At 31.5% G+C, this 21200-nt stretch overlaps 1 protein-coding gene across 2 annotated transcripts in view; it reads left to right on the forward strand.

The window, feature by feature from the left end:
- Positions 1-1896: 1896 nt before the first annotated feature.
- The window catches only part of LOC105423033 (octopamine receptor beta-1R), a 57996-nt gene continuing 38692 nt past the window's right edge, over positions 1897-21200 (forward strand). The window contains exons 1-2 of one of the 2 annotated variants that reach the window (XM_011632665.2): positions 1897-3352; positions 12606-13873. In XM_011632665.2, the coding sequence (XP_011630967.1) occupies positions 13158-13873 (716 nt within the window). In that variant the 5' untranslated portion in view covers positions 1897-3352; positions 12606-13157. Of the gene's footprint in view, positions 3353-8066; positions 8785-12605; positions 13874-21200 lie in introns of those variants that run through there. The other variant, XM_011632666.2, reaches the window with a different exon arrangement.

Consider the following 21200-nt stretch of genomic DNA (forward strand, 5'->3'; position numbering starts at 1 on the left):
GCGGTGAATTCAGATTTTATTTTAGTACATTACACACAAAATCCGATTTTGTTCTCAACGAATGTTGTCACAGTTTTTATTCCATAGTAAAGACTTTTTATGAAGATTAAAGATTTACTTTTGTCTAAGAAGGGACATAACAACAAGATTATAAAAAGAAGATTAATAAATTCACAAGAGTTATAGTACCTAAAAAAACATCGGACATAAAGAGACTTTTCTCTTCTATAATCGTATATATTTTTAATATTTTTTATTTTCTTTGTTTTTTTGCTTAAAAACTTCATATGTGAAATACGTAAATGTTTTATAATAATACCTATAATTATGGCAATTATTATACCATCTAATAATTTTAATTGTTATATATATATATATATTTATATAGATGTATTCCTATTGTTTCAAACATTGTTATGTAGTTTACGGGATTTTTTTCGAGACATGAAAATATTGTTGTTTTCCCGCTAATCTGCGAAAGTAACGAACCTCGTTATCGCTTTCGCTTGTTTGTTCACGCATCGTGATAGATGGGGATCAAGTCAATCGGTGTGATTAATACTCGCGAGACGGATTAATTGTCGGGGTTCATTCACGCGTTCAGCACAGAGAAACCTCCTCGATTTCGTGAGTGATGCAAATGCAAGATTTATTAAAGCCGCGACGACGAATTTAAATCTTGACAATTTGTAGAAACCATTCGTTAAATAAAAATAAGCGTCCGCCGGCATTACGAGAAGCAGATGTAATTCTGTCTCAGCTTGACTTATTAAATTTTTAATGCACCTGCGATATTGAGAAGGCGTTATTTTAACGTAGCAAGATTAAATTATTTACATATCGCCTCACCGAGGCGTTATTTAAATAGGGCAATCCTCATATAATTACCATATGGCGTACGTACGCTATTCCTCATTATTTAAATTTATTTTTGACCTGTGTCGTTTGTTATCCAGACAGAAATGTACAATTTCTGGGACATTTAGTACATTTTATCTGGTGGTTAGTCCAGTTTCTTCCGCGCGTCCCGCTTTATTATATCCAGCTAAACTTTTTTCTCTTCCGCTACATGCACCTGATACATACATTACACGGAATATATGGATGCTGTGTGACAAGACAGACAGATGTGTGTGGGTGGTGAGATAACAGGGAGATGATGGATCCTGCTTCGTGTTCCGCGTCAATTTTTACGCGATTACGAAGACACGCTGTCAAACGATTGAAACAGTTGCTTCTTCTCGGAACAGAAACACCGCGAGATTAATAATCTGTAAAGAATCCTACAGAGACTGATTAAAAAGATTAAAAAAAAAAAAGAAGAAAAAAATGATCTTGATGAGTGCAATTTGGAGTAAGACTTTAATTAAAACTTGGAAAAGTAGTATCTTTTACTTCAAGATTCTTAAAGGATTACCAAAATATTTTAAATTAATGCCACAAAATAAAAAAATGATAATCGTAATTTCTGTCTAATTTTCAGATTAATTAAAAAAAAAGTTTTGTTTGTGTTGTTCATACATATATAAAATTCTGAACGTTAAAGTTACAGCTACCGACGACTCGAGATTGCCTTAAAATAAAAACATTGTGCATTAAACCGTACAAAGTATTAAATTATAATTAAACTTTTAATGGGATGATATTTTAATGAGCTGATATTAACGGCTCCGAAATAGTTGATAATTGCAATAAATATCTGACCCTTGACGTCCTCCCACGTCTCGTTTTTCATGTGTTAGATTCATCCTTGTCTTCGCTTTCGCGGAGGCGGCGAACGCGGGCGTTCGCGCGGGCCACTGAAGAACCACCCCTCTTCTGTACCGGGGTGCTGGAGGAGCGGCGAAGAGGGCGAGCTTGAGGACTCGCCGGCGAAGAGAGGGAGAACGAGAGGGAGAAAGTGGACCGGGGGTAGAGCGATGGAGGGATTCGGCCGAAGGTGGAAGTTGCTATGCTGTCCGATGGGAGAGAGGATGAGAGGGCGAGGAGACGAGAGAGGCAGAGACAGGGTGGCGCGGTGGTGCGTTGCTGGTGGAAAGCGGGAAAGCCTCTCCGAAGCGAACCACCCACAGTTCACTGCGGCCTCGCGAGCCGTGTGAGCCACAACACGTCGAGTGTCTCGTGTACATCGTGCCGTTCGGTCGCTCACTCACGAATCATTCTCGGCTCTTTCCATCATGTAAACAAAACGCCAGCTTGGGGTATGCGTTTCCCATAGACGTGACGACTGAAAGACATCCGCGATGTAACACGTGGCGGATGGGATTCGAGAGCAGACGGTGATTTCCTAATCGCAACACAAAAAAAAATGAGAAAGCAAAAGTGACATTATACTACTTTTCCGCAAAAGTAATAATACGTAGTGCTGAGTGTTAAAATGGAGATATTTCGAACCCGGGATGTGTCACCTCGCTGGGAGAGATAAATTATGGTGGAAAGTTCAACTTCGATCTATCGTTTCTGTGGACATCACGATGTCAGCGATGTGCGGCCGAGTTCGGAAGATGTCTTGCTCAAGGCTAAGAATCCAACTTCGATCCTCTCCTCCTGGACGCCGCAGCAGTCGTTGGATTCCAATGACGTTCCTGTCCGATAAATCCAAGATTGATGGCCCTTCGATTCTCCAAGCAACTTCAATCTACTAGACATCTTGACGATCTCTATGGGTCTTCTTCCGAATGAATCTTATTAATTGAATTATTAATTATTAATAATTTGCAACGGTTCTCCATTGGCAATCATGGCGGCTTTGATAAATAAAATTCGAAGTTATTTAAGCTGAAAAAGATCACCACCGTTTCAAAACGTTTCTCTCTGTTTAATCGAAACAAACAATTCGCCAATCATTCTTTCACGCCATGGCTTTCATCGATGCTCCGTGTGCGCTCGCCGCTCGTAATCGGTGATCAATTGTTGTGACTACCTCCAATATTGCGATCTTCAGGATATATAGCCGCTATTAAACGCTCTGATGAAAAGAGAGCGAGAGAGAAAGAGAGAGAGAGAGAGAGAGAGAGAGAGAGAGAGAGAGAGAGGGGGGGAGAGAGTAATACGTTATCCTTTCGCCTTCAAACCTACTGGACTGTAATTACATCCTTTCTGCTCGAGTTGAGACGGATAACGGAATGAGGGAGATTTCTTGAGGATCCTGTTTATACCGCAGCGTGTTAAGTACACAGTTAGCGGACATTCGAGAAGACAAAACCCTATAGATCCTGTAGATCCTCCGCTCGATCCTGTCGACCATGTGTTTCGTGTAATCTTCGTGGTGTACGAGTGTTATGACGAGGTGTAACGGATGTGCGAAGCTTTCGGAGATAATTCGATGCATTAAGTGTTTACCCTGGAGGAGGTAGCTATCTCACGTTGTAATATACATTGACGATCTCGCACGATCACACATGTAGAGCACGTGTTATCGTTTCAAACTTATTACCCCCCCCCCCCCCCCTTGGAAAAGCAAACCCCGAAAGTACCCTTTCGCGATCATTTAGGGGATACCGATGATTATCCGGGAATTAGCCGCGCAATAATACTTTCCATGAAATTAATAGATGCGATTGTGAGATAGTTTAGATAAAAAAGGGTTTTAGTTACGTGTAATAACGTGGCATTCGATGTAGGTATTTTGAAATTATGCAGACTATCGGCACGATTATGCGCGATATATTGTTTATGCTTATGGTATAGTATCTCTATGATGATTACAGATATGTCAACTACGGTATGATAATAACGTTTCAGTTTTCAGTTTAAAGCGATAACCCGTGTGTAGTTAATTCTCAGGCACGATTTCTCATAACATCGAACGTAATTATAATTAACGCTTTCGCTACCGCTCTGTTTTTAGAAGAGTGAAACGTCACGATAGGATAAAATTACTCTTCTTAATATATAATTTATTCTTGAACTCACATTTAAAAGAAATTAGTTTCTTCTTCTTATTATATAAAAATTGCTAATATTTTTGAATTGTCGCATCATCTAAAAATTGTTCTCCTATTTCATATATGGTTTAATTTTATGTTAATCATTTCTACAATGTATGGAATAATATAAATTATCTTAAATAGAATAAAAATAATTCTTCTATATAAAATCAAAATAAGAGAAACTTACTGGTCCCTCTTTGTCGATACAATATGATTTTATTTTAAACTATTGTTATATACATGATGTTATCATGTCACGGACAATCTGCCAAATAAATCTCAATGTATGCCAATAGATATGTAACGTTTTGTAGCGAAAGTGTTAATGTAGTTTCATAATTTTACATAATAATCATATTTAGAAGAAAAAATTTGCACATGCGTTCTTGTAAGAGAGAGATGAAATAAGTTAATCTGTCAATTGTGAGAGAGAAAGAGAGGGGGAAGGGGGGGAGAGAGAGAGAGAGAGGGAGACTAACTCAACTATGTGTTTGTATTAAGGCAAACAAACAAATTTCTGTGCCATTCATTTGATAAGTTAATAATGAAATCAACCGTATGTCGCACAATATTTTATTTTCCCACGAACTTTGCATTGAACGACAAAGAAGAACATTACTTTCTTAATGAGCAGCAGAATGTGATCAAATAACTAAAAAAATAATTCTGAATGTGTAACAAAAAAAAATAATGACTGAAGAAATTATATAATCAATCAATATCAAATGTTTAACAAGTGAAGCTGTCATCATTGAGAATCTCTAATCAGTGCGAAAGACGTAGTGACATTATTTGCGCGTGTCGGTGAAATTATCATGAAACTAAAATATTGCAAATTGACTTCTTTGCGAACAAGATACGTCGAAAGTGACTCGATCGGGAAACGAGTGCAGCTAAGCAGTTCAGAGGTAAGATATTGACTCTCTGATGCAGCTGAGATGGGATAAAAGAGTATCGAAATGTTTGTTTATCTTCGATAGGATGCGAATATATATTCGCGTATACTTATTTGGCTTTAGCTAATATATAGTGCTTATCTTTAAGCGATCGCATGATTCTCCGATCTCCGGATATCTCATCCGATGATGATGGTAAATTTGACAACTTAAATATAAATGCACGTATAAACGTATTACTGAATTAATATTCAGCATAATTACGTAAAACTAAATTTTGCGAAATGTCAGACAGATGTGCATCTAACTATGAAACATGCGAATAAACTTTGAAATAAATATTATGTAAAAAAGACTGTGGTATATTTACATTCTTTATAATAATATTAATAAAAATTCAAAAACTCGCAGAATTGGATATATGATATTTCTTTATATAATATTATCTGTTACGTATAAATATATTTTATACTTAAAAAAAAAATTAGACGTAACTGTTTAATTAGTATTCAACAGAATTTTATTTTTATGTAGTTATATAATTTTAAATATAATTCATGTCAATCAATTTAGAATGTATTGGTTCTAATGGTCGCTTCATGAAGCTTCTTTTGCCGCGTTGCAATTCTGACATTTGGACTAATTCTCAAATTGCTATCATCGATAATTGAAATTTTTTTCATTATTACATCAAACGTATTACGCTTGTAATGCAGGAGAGCTCAAGCATGAGTGCAATGAGTTGAATTATTTCGCGAAATGTTGAAATTTTCTGCCAGATGCCGACTGAAACAATCGCGTCGCATTCATTCCATACGTGTCGATCGATTTTCGATGTGGCTGACATAAATGTGAGAGCTCTACCTCTACCTTGAAACTCATTATTGCTCATACAGCTATTTTCATTATTATTATGCTTTAGTTACCGAGAATAAACAGCTGCAGTTTACCATTATCATGCAATGAAAATCATCTTCCCGATTTAAAGATCTTATCTTTTATTTGTAATTTTTAATATTTTAATAAAATTTAGTGAATTTTAATTCATTTAAATTTAATTAAATTTCATTTTTAACTTTATATTCCAATCAAAAATTAATAAATAAATTATGGGTAACTGTAGGTTATCATCTGCATAATTATAGTTTAGTTCATAATTAAAATATTTTTTGTTCCGTTTATTATAATTTTATGAAGCACAATTATAAATATTAATTATTAATTTAACGTACAAGATTATATATAAAATTCTAATTATGTATAGAACATATAAAATTGCGCAAATTAAAACTCGTCTGAGTTTGATTATATATTTATTTGAAAGTTATTATTAAACCTTTAAAGCAAATTTAAAATAACGTAACAAGCAAGCTGTAATTCATAAAAATTTGAAATAGAATAAGAACTAAAAAACGAGCGAAAAAGAAAAAATATGATTTATTTACAACGCAAAATCAATGATCAAGATAAAGTACATTTCAATTAATATTTAATCCTCTTCAATCAAATATATATATATATATATATATGAAATAATACGCGAACAAATAAATTAAAAAATATATATATCACAAATTATGCGCATATTGACTAAATTCACAGTAATTTACAGATCAAAAAACTACATAACCATATTTTTTGTTTGTTTTAAATAATAAATGTGATAATGATGAAGGTAAAAACAGTCACAGTTTTTTTTTTACATTTTTTAAAATAAATAATAGTCAAATATATAGTTTTTGTCGGTCAATATCTAAATTGTTTAATTCTTAAATTTAGAAAAATTGAAAAAGTGGATTAATAAAACCGTATTTAAATTAAGTAAAACAAACGTAATTAAAATTAAATTCTGTGATGAGATGTGTTGTACGGGAGGGTTTAAATTTATTAGGTAGATAATAATTTTACGGAGTTAGAATGTCTGACTGAATCACGCATGCTTCGAGAAAATCAATTCGCTTTTAAAATTTCCATAAGTTACGGTGTCGCATGATTGTCAAAGGCATCGTGACGCCGTTCTGCGATCTGATTAACATAACAAGTACGATACACGTACGATACACGCTTGAATGCACATATGGCCGTGGTAAATAGCAAACTAAATGTAATAATAGAAGCGAGCTCTTCCCTAAGCACAGAATAGAGCACACTTTAGCGTTGTAAAGCTTCTCGTCTTATAGATGAAGACACAATGAGATTATAACAATCGATGCCAGTGACCTTGTGTCGCCGATAAAGAGATGCAAATATGATATGAGTATTATTTATATAGTATAATTTTTAATTACAATATATTGGAAAAAATATATATTATATAACAAGTTAATTTAAATATCGCTTAATAAAGAATATAGATGTAATCGCTGTAATAATGTCGCATTATGAGCGTGATAGAATACATAAAATGAAATATTTATGATACAAAATGTGTAGCGTGAAAGCTTCGGGATGAACGCACGAGATTCTCACGTATTTTATTATATATTTCTAATTAATTCTGAGTTTTTTTCCTGTACGTAACATTCTTTACATTATAGTATTTAGCATATCTGTATGTTGTTAGAAAAATGTAATTTTACACGTGCTCGACGATTTTCAGGAATATCACGAAGCCATTTAACATGGTTTCGGACTTTTTAACGAGTTCTTGCTTTAAAATTCACGTAAACTTTCCAAGTCTCATCGTGCATTATTCACTTCTGCAATTTCTTATTACGCGAGTTCGGCCGCGTTCTACACGAAGATTCGGTCGTGAATTTCCATACTTGCGAATCCTATTATTGTCATTTGAATAAAGTTGCGTACCACACGCGATTGACCGTTTTTCATTCGCAAACTGAAACTCGTCTTCCTTCGAATTCAAAGATCTGCGGAATTTGCATTTGTGATTCACCGCAAAATGTCATCTAAACTTTGCAGCTACTTCCGTCCGACATAAAAATGAGCGATTTGATATTTAAACACGATGAAGATGTCGAGAAAAAAAAACAGATCACTAGTAGGATTCTAAAATAGAGTTAAAAAAAGAAAGTAATAATAAATTAGGACACAAAATATATATAAAATATATATATATATATATAAAATATAAATATAAATATAAATATAAATATATATAAAATATATATTTTTTTAAATATCATATTTATATAAAATTTTTTTTTGTGTTCCTGTGGGCACTGGTGTACATATCGTATTTCAAGTTATTCATTATTTACGCTAAAATCAACGATGCGATGTGTATCAAAGATGGCGTGAAACGCGGACAGTCATCGTGCCACTTGATGGAAAAAGTAATATATTGCGCGGAATCGTGTTGTGGAAGCGGAAGTTATAACTCGCGGACGATATCTCGTATTTTATGTTTGTTTTTTGCGTTTGTGCTCTCATATTGCGACAATAATCCAAAAAAATGGCTATAAAAATGGCGGCGACGCCGTGTCTTATGATCACTCTAATAAAACACCCGAACGTTAGATTCGACGCGGAAGGGGAAGCCGTTTTTTGGAAAATTCCAAGAGTCTGATACATAATTTATCAAAATGAAGATATAGAATGGGGAGATATATAGAATCGTATCTCTATATTTGCACCCGCGATGGAATATTTTAAACTCTCCTTCGTTTCGGGTCAACTTCGCGTTGTGCGCCGCGGTTCGAGTTGTTCGATATCCGCCGATGTGAAGTCAACATCGCGTCGAAGATGGCGGGAGAATGCGCGCGTTCCTTGCATCTCTCGATGCGAAAATCTGGAATATTCTGCGGCATCGTGCTACGGGAATGTAAATCGCGGTTCGTGGACGACACCTCGTATTCCGCGCTCGTGTTTCGCTGCTCGTATTTCGCGACATGGCACAAAGGCGGAAACGGCAGTGACGACGGTGACGACGACGGTGCTTTGTAGTCATGCCAGCGAAACATTTGCTTGATTCGACGCGTGTAGGAATACATATTCCAGTATGTATCGCAATATTAAGTTATATGTAATTAGATATGTGGAATTATATCGCATATTCGAGCGTGGGTGCGGTAAGATATCCTCTGGTTTCCTTGATGCGCGTATTATAATAACGCCATAACGCGTATCTCCATCAATCAAATATATGTTCTTTTTGATGTGCGCTATGGATGCATTACCATGCATTGAAATTAAAAAAAAAAAGTGTAAATTTTTTTAGATACGCAATTTGGTTGAACCCGATTGGTTTCGGTCGGATTTCGGAAAATTACTATATGACACCATGGTTAAACTAATCATTTTGATTATATAAACAAGAAGAGATAGGAAACTTGAGGTGTCCGTATTTTCTTCTTGGCATTTCGATCGTTCGATATTCGCTTCGAAGATGACGGCGACGTCGTGGATTACGCGGAAAAATGTAAAGTTCCTTGATTTTTTTAACGAAAATTCAACGAAGAGTTGTCAGGTAAATGAATATTGCGATTTATAACCTCATATTTCGTAGCACACGCACGGATTTCGTACTTCAATCTCGTATTTCGTGGTATATACGGAAATGTTCGGCGACGGGAACGAACGGCAATACTTTACGTTCGCGTAGTGGAACATCCATGCGTTTGATCCGACGAGAAGTGAAGCGAAGTGAGATAAGCCGGCTTTACGACGTCGACGTACGTTCATTTTCCTTTCGCGTTTCGTGTTACGAAGCTCCCGCTTTGCCTTCAAAGCTACCGGATCTTATTAATTCTTGGTGATTGTTCTATTTTCGAATATTTTTCCTCTTACTTCTCTAAAGTAAGTTATATGCGGTTGCGTCTCGTTTTATATATATATATATATATATATATATATATATAATATACGTCAATATATAAGTTAAATATGTATGTATACATAGAAAATTTCTATAAATCTTGCCTTGAAATATAATAAATAAATATAGAAATATATATTTGACTACTCCGAATACTAAAATATATTAATTAGTAATTGATATACACACACACAAGTAATATTTTAGCCATTCTTATCTTCAGTTTCTAAATTATTTTAAAGAGAAATTTTTTGAACAATGTATTATTTAAACATATATTAAATAATTAGAATCAATTTTTAGAATCAAATTCGTATTTTTAATTAATAAATATTCTATATACTTTTTATTATAGATGAATAAAAAATTCAAACCTAGTTTAAAAATGTTTTAATTTATTTATATTTTATTAAACAAAGAAATGATATATATGTACTTATGAAATGTTAATATATAAATACTTATTAAAACATATATAAATCAAAATAAAAGTACAGTTAAGATACAAAATTATTATTTTATAATTAGTGTAATTTATGTCATTTTAGAAATGTGTAAGAAATATTTTATATGTAATATTTAGTGGGCAAAATAAAATTGTAAAAAAATGTAGCTAAACGTGTAAATTGTATTCAAACGAATATAATTTATGTAATTATTCCACGCTAACAATTATATTACACGTTTCATGTTCCGGGAAATTATTAGTTGAACTAATAACAAGCCAAGCGATTTTTTTCGCGTGAGAAAAATTATTCGCGAACCAACTTTTTTACCATCGCGAAATTTTCATCATCACGCGATGAAGTGAATGTCTATATATAACTTCACAAATTTTTTTTCTCTTTTTTTTTTCATTGAAATTGTCGTCGACTGTCGCTGAATTTTTCAGGATAGTTCTGAAATTTTAGCGGCGACATTTCGGACGTTTCGTGAATATGATTAATCCGACAATACGTCGCAAATGAAAATTGTATATATATTTCTCATGGATATAGATTATTTTATTCTATTTTATCTCATGAATTTTTACAATTTTACTAAACTAACTAATAAACGTTGAATTTTGAAGATTTTGTAATTCTTTATTATATTTTATTATTTATCTCTCTTTCTTTAAATAAATAAAAGAGAATAGAAAAATGTATAAAATACGATACACAATATATACGCCTGTTGATATCAATAATATATTTTGTCAAATTACTTGTTTTATTATTTATTATATATTTCATTTATTTACTGAAAAATTTTATTTTTGGTTATAGTAAACCTTTTATAGAATTAAATTTATAAAAATAGATTTTTAATTAAAATGTATTTATCAGAAAATATTTAATATATTAAAAAGGAAAAGCTTATTAAATAATCATCCTCGTATTGCAATCTTCGTTATGGACAAGTCGACAAATTATTTAGGGAATTCATGGATGAAAGCTTGCCACACAAATCTAGGCCACTGTATTGGACAGATCTATAAATATCGAGAGAAATATTTCACGTTACGGTCGCAAATAAATATTGCGTCCGATTTTAATCTGACTTGTACCAAAATAGATAAAACAGCCGGAGAGAATCGAAACTTTTTAGAGAGGTAAATTTCTTAATGCGGTATTGCGATATTCCGTACCATATATCCTACATATTTCAATCCGATTCGTCTTACACGATGAAGGATTTTTCTCTCATTTGATTATCATTTGATATCGAGAAACGTTCATTTTGGATATGTTTTCTTATATCCTCTGTAGACAGAATAACATAAACGCATAAATATAGAAATATTATAAATGTAGAGAGTGCAACTAAATTTTTATATTTTTAGAACTATATTTTTGAAATGGATAAGTTTTTTTATATATTACGAGAACATATTGGCATTAATAAAAAGAATATTTATAATAATAATATTGTATAATAATAATATTATATATCACGATGTCTTTTCGGTAATATTTCTATTTTTCTATTTATTAAATATTATATTTTTTTATTGCTAACTACATAGTTTTGTGATACTTATTTATGAGATACTACGCTCTTTATTGTTAGACATGTGTTATTATTTTTATATCATTTGTATGATCATTTGAATGATCATGATAATTAAATTTCTGCGATTGCCATAATGATTAAATTCTAGATTGTGAGAATTTCAAACCGCATTTAATTGTTTTACAGTTTACAGACAGTACAGTACATTCGATTGTGTGTTAATTTGCGTTTGTTGTTTCTATTGGCTGATATATATATATATATATATATATATATATATATATATATATATATCGCTTTAGCATTAGATCGTATTGTCACGACTTGTTATTCGCGAGCATCTCGCGATCCTCGTGTAAATCCAATTTTGACAGAATATACGAGCATATTTCTGTGGTAAATCAACGGCCTTTTAACGCGAATTATGTGTTCATACATCGTTGGAATACATCTAAATACATTGACTGTAGATAATCTAAATTATCTGGAATATTTATGATGAAGAGGTTCATTTAATGGCACATTTGGTGGTAGCTAAAGTATTACAATTCAAATATATTGTAAACTTCGATAGATCTATAACCATTAAAATTCAAATATTTAGGCTTCTTATGATAAAATAGATTTGTAAAATAAGTTTATTTATTAATTTTTTTCAAATTGATTCGAATGCAATTTTTGAAATTATTTTTAATAAATTTATACATAAATTTAAATTTAATATTAATAATTTCATAATTTAAATTTATACATAAAATTAAAAATCAGAAAATTCGTATCGTATGTTTTATAAAATGAATCTTGTGAGCAATATATTATTAATCCACATATGTTACTTTAAAACTATTAATTTAATTTATGTGACATTGCGCGAATGTACTAAACTTTCTTTCTACGTAGACTTATAAATATAAAAGAATTTTAGTATAGAGTTTTGCATAATTTAAGATTGTATATTATTTTTTTGTTCTTTTTAAATATATATGTTTGTACATATTTTGTTCGCAGGTTATTGTCGCAGGTTATGTGAAGACACTCTAAAATCTACGAAAAATGTGCTGGACGAAATCCTATTTAGACGGCAGCTTGAAATCCAAAAGAAATTCTGATTATAACTTCATAAAATAATTACAACAGCAAAACATAAGAAAAGATAATCGTGATTATGATCACAACTAGAATCCATGTAAACGGACAATCATTAGCTCAAGAAGATCCAAGTATACGAAATGCCTAGAAGCTCAAGTACTCAAGTACCAATTTATCCAAGTAGTTTAACAGAGCTTATTTTTCGAGAGATGCATTCTCGTCTAATTTCATTATTTTAGGCCTTATCGACAAGTGGGCCACAAAACAATCCAAATAAATTACCTTAGATCCTACAAATTCAAAACTTTGAGATCTAAGATATTCCTCAGGCAAAACTGTAATTTGATCTTTGTAAATGGATCAATCATACATCAGCCATATCAAGGAAGAAGCGGAAGAAGACGAGAAAGGAGCCAGACAACGGTAGCCAATCGCAAAAAAATCGCAAAAAAAAAATATCAATTTTTCAAGATGGGATTAAATAAGACGTGGGACTCGAACAACACCGCAGATATATTTCCCCTCGATACCGGCCAACGAAACAGTGAAGACCACAATGAGATCGAGCATGTCCTCGTGCTAACTTTTATTAAAGCTTTCATCATGATATTCATTATACTCTGCGCTCTCTTCGGCAATCTATTGGTCATCGTTTCGGTTATGAGGCACCGGAAACTCCGTGTAATCACCAATTATTTCGTGGTATCGCTGGCTCTGGCGGACATGCTAGTGGCGTTATTCGCCATGACTTTTAATGCTTCCGTAGAAATTTCCGGACGTTGGTTATTCGGATATTTCATGTGCGATGTGTGGAACTCGCTGGACGTCTTCTTCAGCACCGTCAGCATTCTCCACCTTTGCTGCATCAGTGTCGACAGATATTACGCGATCGTCCAACCATTGGACTATCCGTTAATCATGACGAATGTGAGATTGGGAACCATGTTGAGCGTCGTATGGTGTTCCCCAACTGTTATGAGCTTCCTACCGATTTTCGCGGGATGGTATACCACGAAGGAACATCTCGAGTATAGGAGAAGATATCCAGATGTGTGTGAGTTCAAAGTCAACAAGTTCTACGCTGTCATCAGTTCCAGTGTGAGTTTCTGGGTACCAGGAATCATCATGATTGCGATGTATTACAAAATTTATCGAGAGGCCGATCGTCAGGAGCGTATGCTGTACCGGTGAGTCTTTTTTTTTAATCTTCCACCAGTAATTAAAATTTTAAAATAGATAGATTCCGCTTAAGATTTTCAGAAAATAAATCTTCAGTTACAAAAAAGTTCTTCTTTTTATAAATTTTTAATTTTAATACTAGTTTATATTATTGAGTAAAATAAGAAACAAGAAATTATATTTTTATTATTTTTAAGACCATTTAATAAAATTTTTCTTATAATTAGAATAATGTTTAAAGAAATATGAGAATTTAAAAAGTTAACAATCAAATAAAAATTTATTAAAAAAAGATATAAATCCATATTTTATTGTAAAAGATTCGGATGTAAGTTTGAATTCAACAAAATATCTTATTACACATGAAGACTCGCATTTTCTTCTACATTGTGTAAACAATCTTATTTGATGAGCAAGGTGTAAATTTGAAATATGATCATTTGTCTTATTAGCTGCTTTCTCAAATAATTCTTTGCCAAATAATGTACCAAAAGAGCAAGTCTGTTAGCGCGTTGTTACAATGGTCAGACCATACGTGATCGTTAAATCTCTGAAGGCGCTTTTATATCTGAGAGAGAAAAGGCGAGAGGAAGAGAGAAACAGAAAAAGAAAGAGCACTTGCCATTACTTTCTTCCCAAAAGATGTTCCCGAAAGCTTCGTGCTATTCTTGAATGTCCAATTAGGATAAAAGGCGCGAAAGGAGGTAGAAACGAGTGGCCGACCAACAACAAATGTACTTTTCAAGAGAGAGAGAGAGAGAGAGAGAGAGAGAGGAAAAAAAAGGAAAGAAGTATTCCGAAATAATGCTTTGCCATTCTTTCTCATATTGTGCAGCTTATGCGTTATTACAAGCTTTTACATTATTCCCCTTTTTATGCAACAAATTTTTTAATGTACATATTATAATAATAATAACGTTTATATGTAGCACGACTACTACTCGGAATTGCGTAATTTTATATTCTTCGTAAATTTCGTAAATTTCAATTTTATTCGACACGATTTACGTTTCAACGAAGTGAACGACTGAATTTCAATTGCAGACGCAAGTGACTGATTGCCAATAAAAATAACACTTTTCAGCAGTTATTTTTGTCCGGCGAGCGGGGGGGGGGCGAAACTATCTTCGCTTTATAATTTTCCGCGTTCGATCGATGGGAGACTCTGAGCTCGCGTCTTGCACGACCTTGCCGTAAAGTTTTCTGCATTTTCATAAATTACATATCCGTGGTACGCCGCGTGTTTGCTCTTTATATAACGCAGACCACGTCGCGCTTCGCGCACACACGTCACTCCGTCGCACTTTGAATGCGCCATCGAGACACCCCGTTTCGTTTATGAACGCCAACAGGAAAATGCAAACGCGGAATGAAATGGAAATTTCGCGTTGCTCTCGAATCTGCTGCGTTAGTTGTCAAATAAGTCATCAAAACGCCAATATATATATAAAAACGTGGCTTAACATTCGACAGCTCGATAATAAATTTTCAACGTTCGACTGTAACTTCAACAAATTATAAAATATTAAAAAAGATTCTCGATATGATATAAATGGACGATAAAAAAAAGAACATGGTTTTTCTTATTAATAAACATAGTTAAGATTAAACGTATAATTGCGCACTATTTATAGTGCTGATTCTTATTAGCATTATATTATTGTCTATTTATAAAAATTAGAAAGACTAGCGATGATTATGCAGGATTGTTGTTATTAATAAAATAAAAATTGTATATATAAAAAAGAAAAATCCTAATGTAAGTAACGTCTCTTTAAATATTAAAGTAACAATATCCGGCTATTCAATTCAGTAATACATCCTTTTAATACTGATCCCTTGGAAGTAACATCTCTACGTAAATTCAAACTTTTAATAATCATTGATATGTTATTTTTTAAGCGATAAGAGTGTCTCTGCTTCCTGAAACATATTCCCGATACAGTCTGCAATAACGTTAATTTTTACGAAAGAGAGAAAAGATTTTTACGAAAAAGGGCACTTAACTGACTAAAAAGTAATTTAATAATTAAAACGAAATTTTAAAGTAAAATCCAAGCTGTTATAGTTTGGATTAAAAATACTCTAAAAAATTGAATTTAGTAATAATGGTGTAAATAAATGCAAAATGCTAAAGATTTGGCTTCACTTCGGTATATGAGTAACAATAGGAAAATGGAATGAAAATTTCATGTCGCTTTCGAATATGCTGTGTTCACAAATGCTAAAGAAGTCGCTGAAGTTTTCATGTTGCAGTTTGTAAAAACGTCGATTTTACAAATTTAGTTTAATTTAAATTTAATTTTAATTCTAATTTTATGACTAATAAAAATATATTTTATACACACACACACACACACACACACACACACACACACACACACACACACACACACACACACACACACACACACACACACACACACACACACACACACACACACACACACACACACACACACACACACGCGTGACAAGATCCAAAGTATTAAAATATTAATATGACAATATTACATTGAACTCGAAATCAGAATTATGTTGGCCAGCACATTAAATTTTCGCTAAGCGATTCTGACGTTTTCAATACAATTCCAAGCTGCAATCTTCGAACGGGATTGTCTTGTCTACTGACGATTTCAATCCGGACCAGTCCTGAATGCGGTGCCAAAACTGATATCGCTCAGCGTCGCGCTGAGAGACGAGTATCAGTTTTGCATCTCGCTTTTGCGGGAACACGCCGTAAATTTCGTAAAATCGATTGTGACTGCAGCGAGCTGGAAAGCCACATTTGGTTTACGAATGTGTGCAACACGTTCAACACGCATGTTAAAACACGGGCTTAGAAACAATGCGCAACATGATATTTACAGAATATCATAAATGCAGAACGAGCAAAATATTTTATTCGAATGTTTGTACATTTTCTGCAGTTTGTTTCGGCAGGTGAAATTATTCGGCTTGAATATATTAATCTAAAATTCAAATTTAAAAGATTTTGAATTTTGAATGAAAAATTTATATAAAAAATTCTAATTTAAAGTAAAAAGGAGTTATTTCTTAGGAGAGATATTTATTTTGGCGTGTGAAACTTTAATAAAACATGGAATTTAATTTAGAAACAATTTAAAATAAAATATGAAAAGGAGCGATGTTACATATTTTGAATTTTTGTTTACTTTATAAATTTCATAAGTATTTTTAATGCAATAGGAAAAATATACAGATACATACATACATATATAAAATATAATATTTATACAATTGTAAGTTATAAGAAAAATTATAGGTAACAAATATATCTTTTTCCTTTAAATTTAATATCAAATTTCGTATCATATATTTAAAAAAAGGGAAAATATATTACATATAATCTTTTCGAGTTATGTAAAACATTTTATTTCATATATTTTCACCTTTAAAGCTTTTTCAACATTTCTTAAATGCTTCAACAATTTTGTAAAGTACTGTACATGTAGTGCTATATACAGTGTAAAGGGAAAGGGTACTTTAACTTTGCACTCTAACGAGTGCAATTCTGGTGCGTCTAATACGTTACTGATTGATCGTTCCCAGTTCCGCTCTCGTTCCTAAATTTGCAGGAAAGCTCTGATTGCGCGAGGTAAAGCTTTAATGGGCTTTAACCTAACTGCACCTTAAGAATAATTTCGCGTTCCAGTTTACTATCAAGAGGCTCTTCTTCGTCGAGAAGTGCTTCGGCTTTCTCGCGATCAAACTCATCCCGTGCCGGAGCAATCTCTCCGATTGTCATTGGCTTTTGCGCAATGCTATATGTATATGCGTCTCCAATTATTCGTACAATTAAACTTGAAAGATCATATCTCTCGACGTATGGTATGCTTCGTTGAGCAATTAACGTCAGAGATCAAACAACGGAAGTATGATGATATGATAAAATTATAATAATTTCTAACCCGCGAGATGAATATTAAAGTTTTCCAATTTTTCGACACAAATTGCAATATTAATCTGTCTTTTCTTTCTTAAAATTGTCAGGATTATTTTTAATTTATAACTTCTGTAATACTGTTTTAATTAATTTATTTTAATCAATTAATTAATGAAAAACGCTTTTTAATTTGATTAGAACTTTTAAATTTTGTTTTCTAATTTTCTTTTGAAATTAATCACAATTAACAATTAATTGTTTAAAAATATTAAATGTATTTTTTCATACAAACTTTTTTTCATTGAAAAAAAGTTAATCTTAAATTTGAAACAAATATTCTTAGTTGACACTGATTCTGTATAAAATTCTTATGAATTTGGAACAACAATATATATATATATATATATATATATATATATATATATATATAGAGATTGTATAAAAGTATCTCAGAAATTTAAATCCTTCTTTTATAGATTTTTTAAATTTTATCATATTTTTGATTTTTTCTAAAATATTATAGTTATAAAAATGCAGAATTGTGTATTCTGATATCTTTGTGATCTTTTATGAAGATGTTATGTCACCAAACATGCCAATAAAGCTAGAGAGATTTATATATGCGTAGGGAGAACCGAACATGTGTTAGTATGCGTGAACATGCTTAGACAGGCAATTTAAATGCATGAAGGTGATTGAAGTTACGCAAACGAGGTATAATTCGACTTTAAAATTTAACGAGGTGCAGTACGAGAAAAAATATTTACATAATTTACACAACTTGCAATTACCATAATTATATAAAAAAAATCAATTAAATAAAGAAAATGAAAAATAAAAAATATACAAATAGTATAAATAAAATATGAAAAATTTTTATCATATTTCTATATATATATATATATATATATATATACATATATATATATATATATATATATATATATATATATATATATGTATATATTGGTTTATGTATTAGTTTTGTTATTTATATGTGTCATCTGTATTTTATATGCAAGAAAAATAAAGAAGAAAGATATATGAAGAACAATATAGAAGAATGTATACGAAAAATAAATAAAGATATAAAAAAATAAATAAATAATTTTTAAGTACATTAAAAAAAAATTAGTTAAATAAAGTTTAAAATATAGGAAATAAATAAAAGTGATTATTGCAATTATATTATATAAAATTAAACTTTCTTACAGAAAGAAATATTGTATATAAATATTTTATGACATTTTTATAGATAAGTCAAATTTTTAATAAAATAATACTGCACTTCTCTTTTGCTACTTTATCGAGCAAATAATTTTATATATTCATATATTGAATATTTATATATATCACCAAGATCAGTAGACGCGTCAATCCCAAGATCAGAATTCGGATCAAGATACTGTTGACAGAATTTCTCGCTATAGTCCTGCATCGTATCAGTGACACCCTCGTCTCTACCCTTCATCTTCCTTCCCCGATACCCTTAGGAGATCTTTGACGCGCGAGATAGCGCATCGATATTCGCTATCGATACTCTATTCCTTCGTCAGTCCATCCGGAGTCCCCCTGAGGAACCCGCAAATTTTTTATTCATGTGAATTTCGGGATGTCTTGCAAAGTCTATTCCTTTCGTCAACATTCTCGAAACCGAAGATTTTTCCTTCGGAACTTCCGTAAATACGGAATAATAAAAGAAATCGTCGATCCTGGCATCAACTTGTCGTTTGGAAAGATGGTGGCTTTTTGGATTCCGAAATGATTTCCGGAACGCCGTTTTTCATCGTATTTTATTCATTGTTTCGAAGCTATGGTTTCCAATAAAGTTTCTAGAACAGAGTTTCATACGTTTTGCACGTCGTGCAAAATACAGACGGAAGTTTCCCAGCTTTCGGAATGTTTCTCTTTCTAGGATCTCTCTCTCTCTCTCTCTCTCTCTCTCTCTCTCTCTCTCTCTCTCTCTCTCCCCTCGACGTTTAATTCTTTAAAAGTGGAAGTTTAAAGTCGCATTCAATGTCATTTTATCGTTTGTTGTTTCTTTTACGACTTAATTCTATTTCTTACTAAAAAGAATCATTGTGAAAAAAGTCTATTCACAATTAAAATATTTGATTTTTTTTAAGATTTAATATTTAACCTTATTATTATAAATTTTTATAAATTTTATTTTATTTTATTAAATGAATAAATAACACTCTATTTATTACTATCTTATTATTATTCATTTCATTTGTTCATTTTTTACTACGTAATTCAATATTATTTGATATCAAATTTCTATTATTATTTTTTTTAGAAATTAATAATTTCTAAATTATTGTAGAACATTTATGAAAATTATATAAATGCATTTCGATTTTTTTGCGAAGAAAGGATAATACTTTCACGAAATATGTTTATCACTTTGTCAAGCATCTACTTTTTCAATGTCAGTTTGCACTCTCTTATATAATTCTGCAGTTTGTTAATCGGCCTGAAGATCTCGAGATTATTTGATGTCAGTCAGTACAGAAAAAGGCACATGAATAATCTTCCATTTTTCTCATTTTCATTTATCATTCTTGTTTTGACAAATGGCATGACATTTGCAGTCATTGCTCGTAAATATTTCTCATTTTAAAAATGCTCGAAAAATATTAATTCAATTAAATATAGAGCTTGCATGTTTTTCAATCAAATTTTTATTTTATTTTATTACTTGCTATTTTTTAAATGTCATTTTATGACATCCTCTTTTATTCTACTTTTTCTTCGTAAAATTTCATATTTGATTTTAATTGTCTTTTATATTTATTTGAGGTGACTTTATTATTCGTTCACTTTATTATCTCATTCATTCTATTTTATTATTCGTTTTTTATATTTTACTTTATCTTTATTATTTAAAGATAATAAAAAAATGTCCAGATACGAATTCTACGGATAACGTTTCCGTGGATTCATTAACGAATCTATTGATATTATATTTGCTGTTTGCTCGTTAACGAGAGAAAAAAATAATCGGTATGGTATTTTGCAGATGTTTAATCAAAGGTATTGGTAAAAGTATCTTTGTACTGTGCATTGCGCATTGGAATGATCAATTTTTCGTTGTGAGTATGATTTCGTTATTACGGTATTTTGTAATACATTATTTTATGTCTTTTTATTATAAAATGTGAACAAGGGTTAAAGAGAATGGTATCATATATAAAAGAAATGATTGAATAACTATTTGCAAAGATAGTAATTTATAACAAATGCATATAGAGTACTTCAAAATTCCTAATCTTTTATATATGTATGTATAATTGATAATATATTATTAAATTAAGCTTATTTTTATTACAAATTTGGAATATGTATAGAAATTATATTTGGAATTGTAACATTTAAATTTTATTATATGAAATGTTAATTATAAATAAATACATTTCATATTGTAC

This window comes from Pogonomyrmex barbatus, unplaced genomic scaffold, assembly GCF_055798465.1.
Source record: "Pogonomyrmex barbatus isolate J1 unplaced genomic scaffold, ASM5579846v1 scaffold16, whole genome shotgun sequence".
NCBI classification, from domain to species: domain Eukaryota; kingdom Metazoa; phylum Arthropoda; class Insecta; order Hymenoptera; family Formicidae; genus Pogonomyrmex; species Pogonomyrmex barbatus.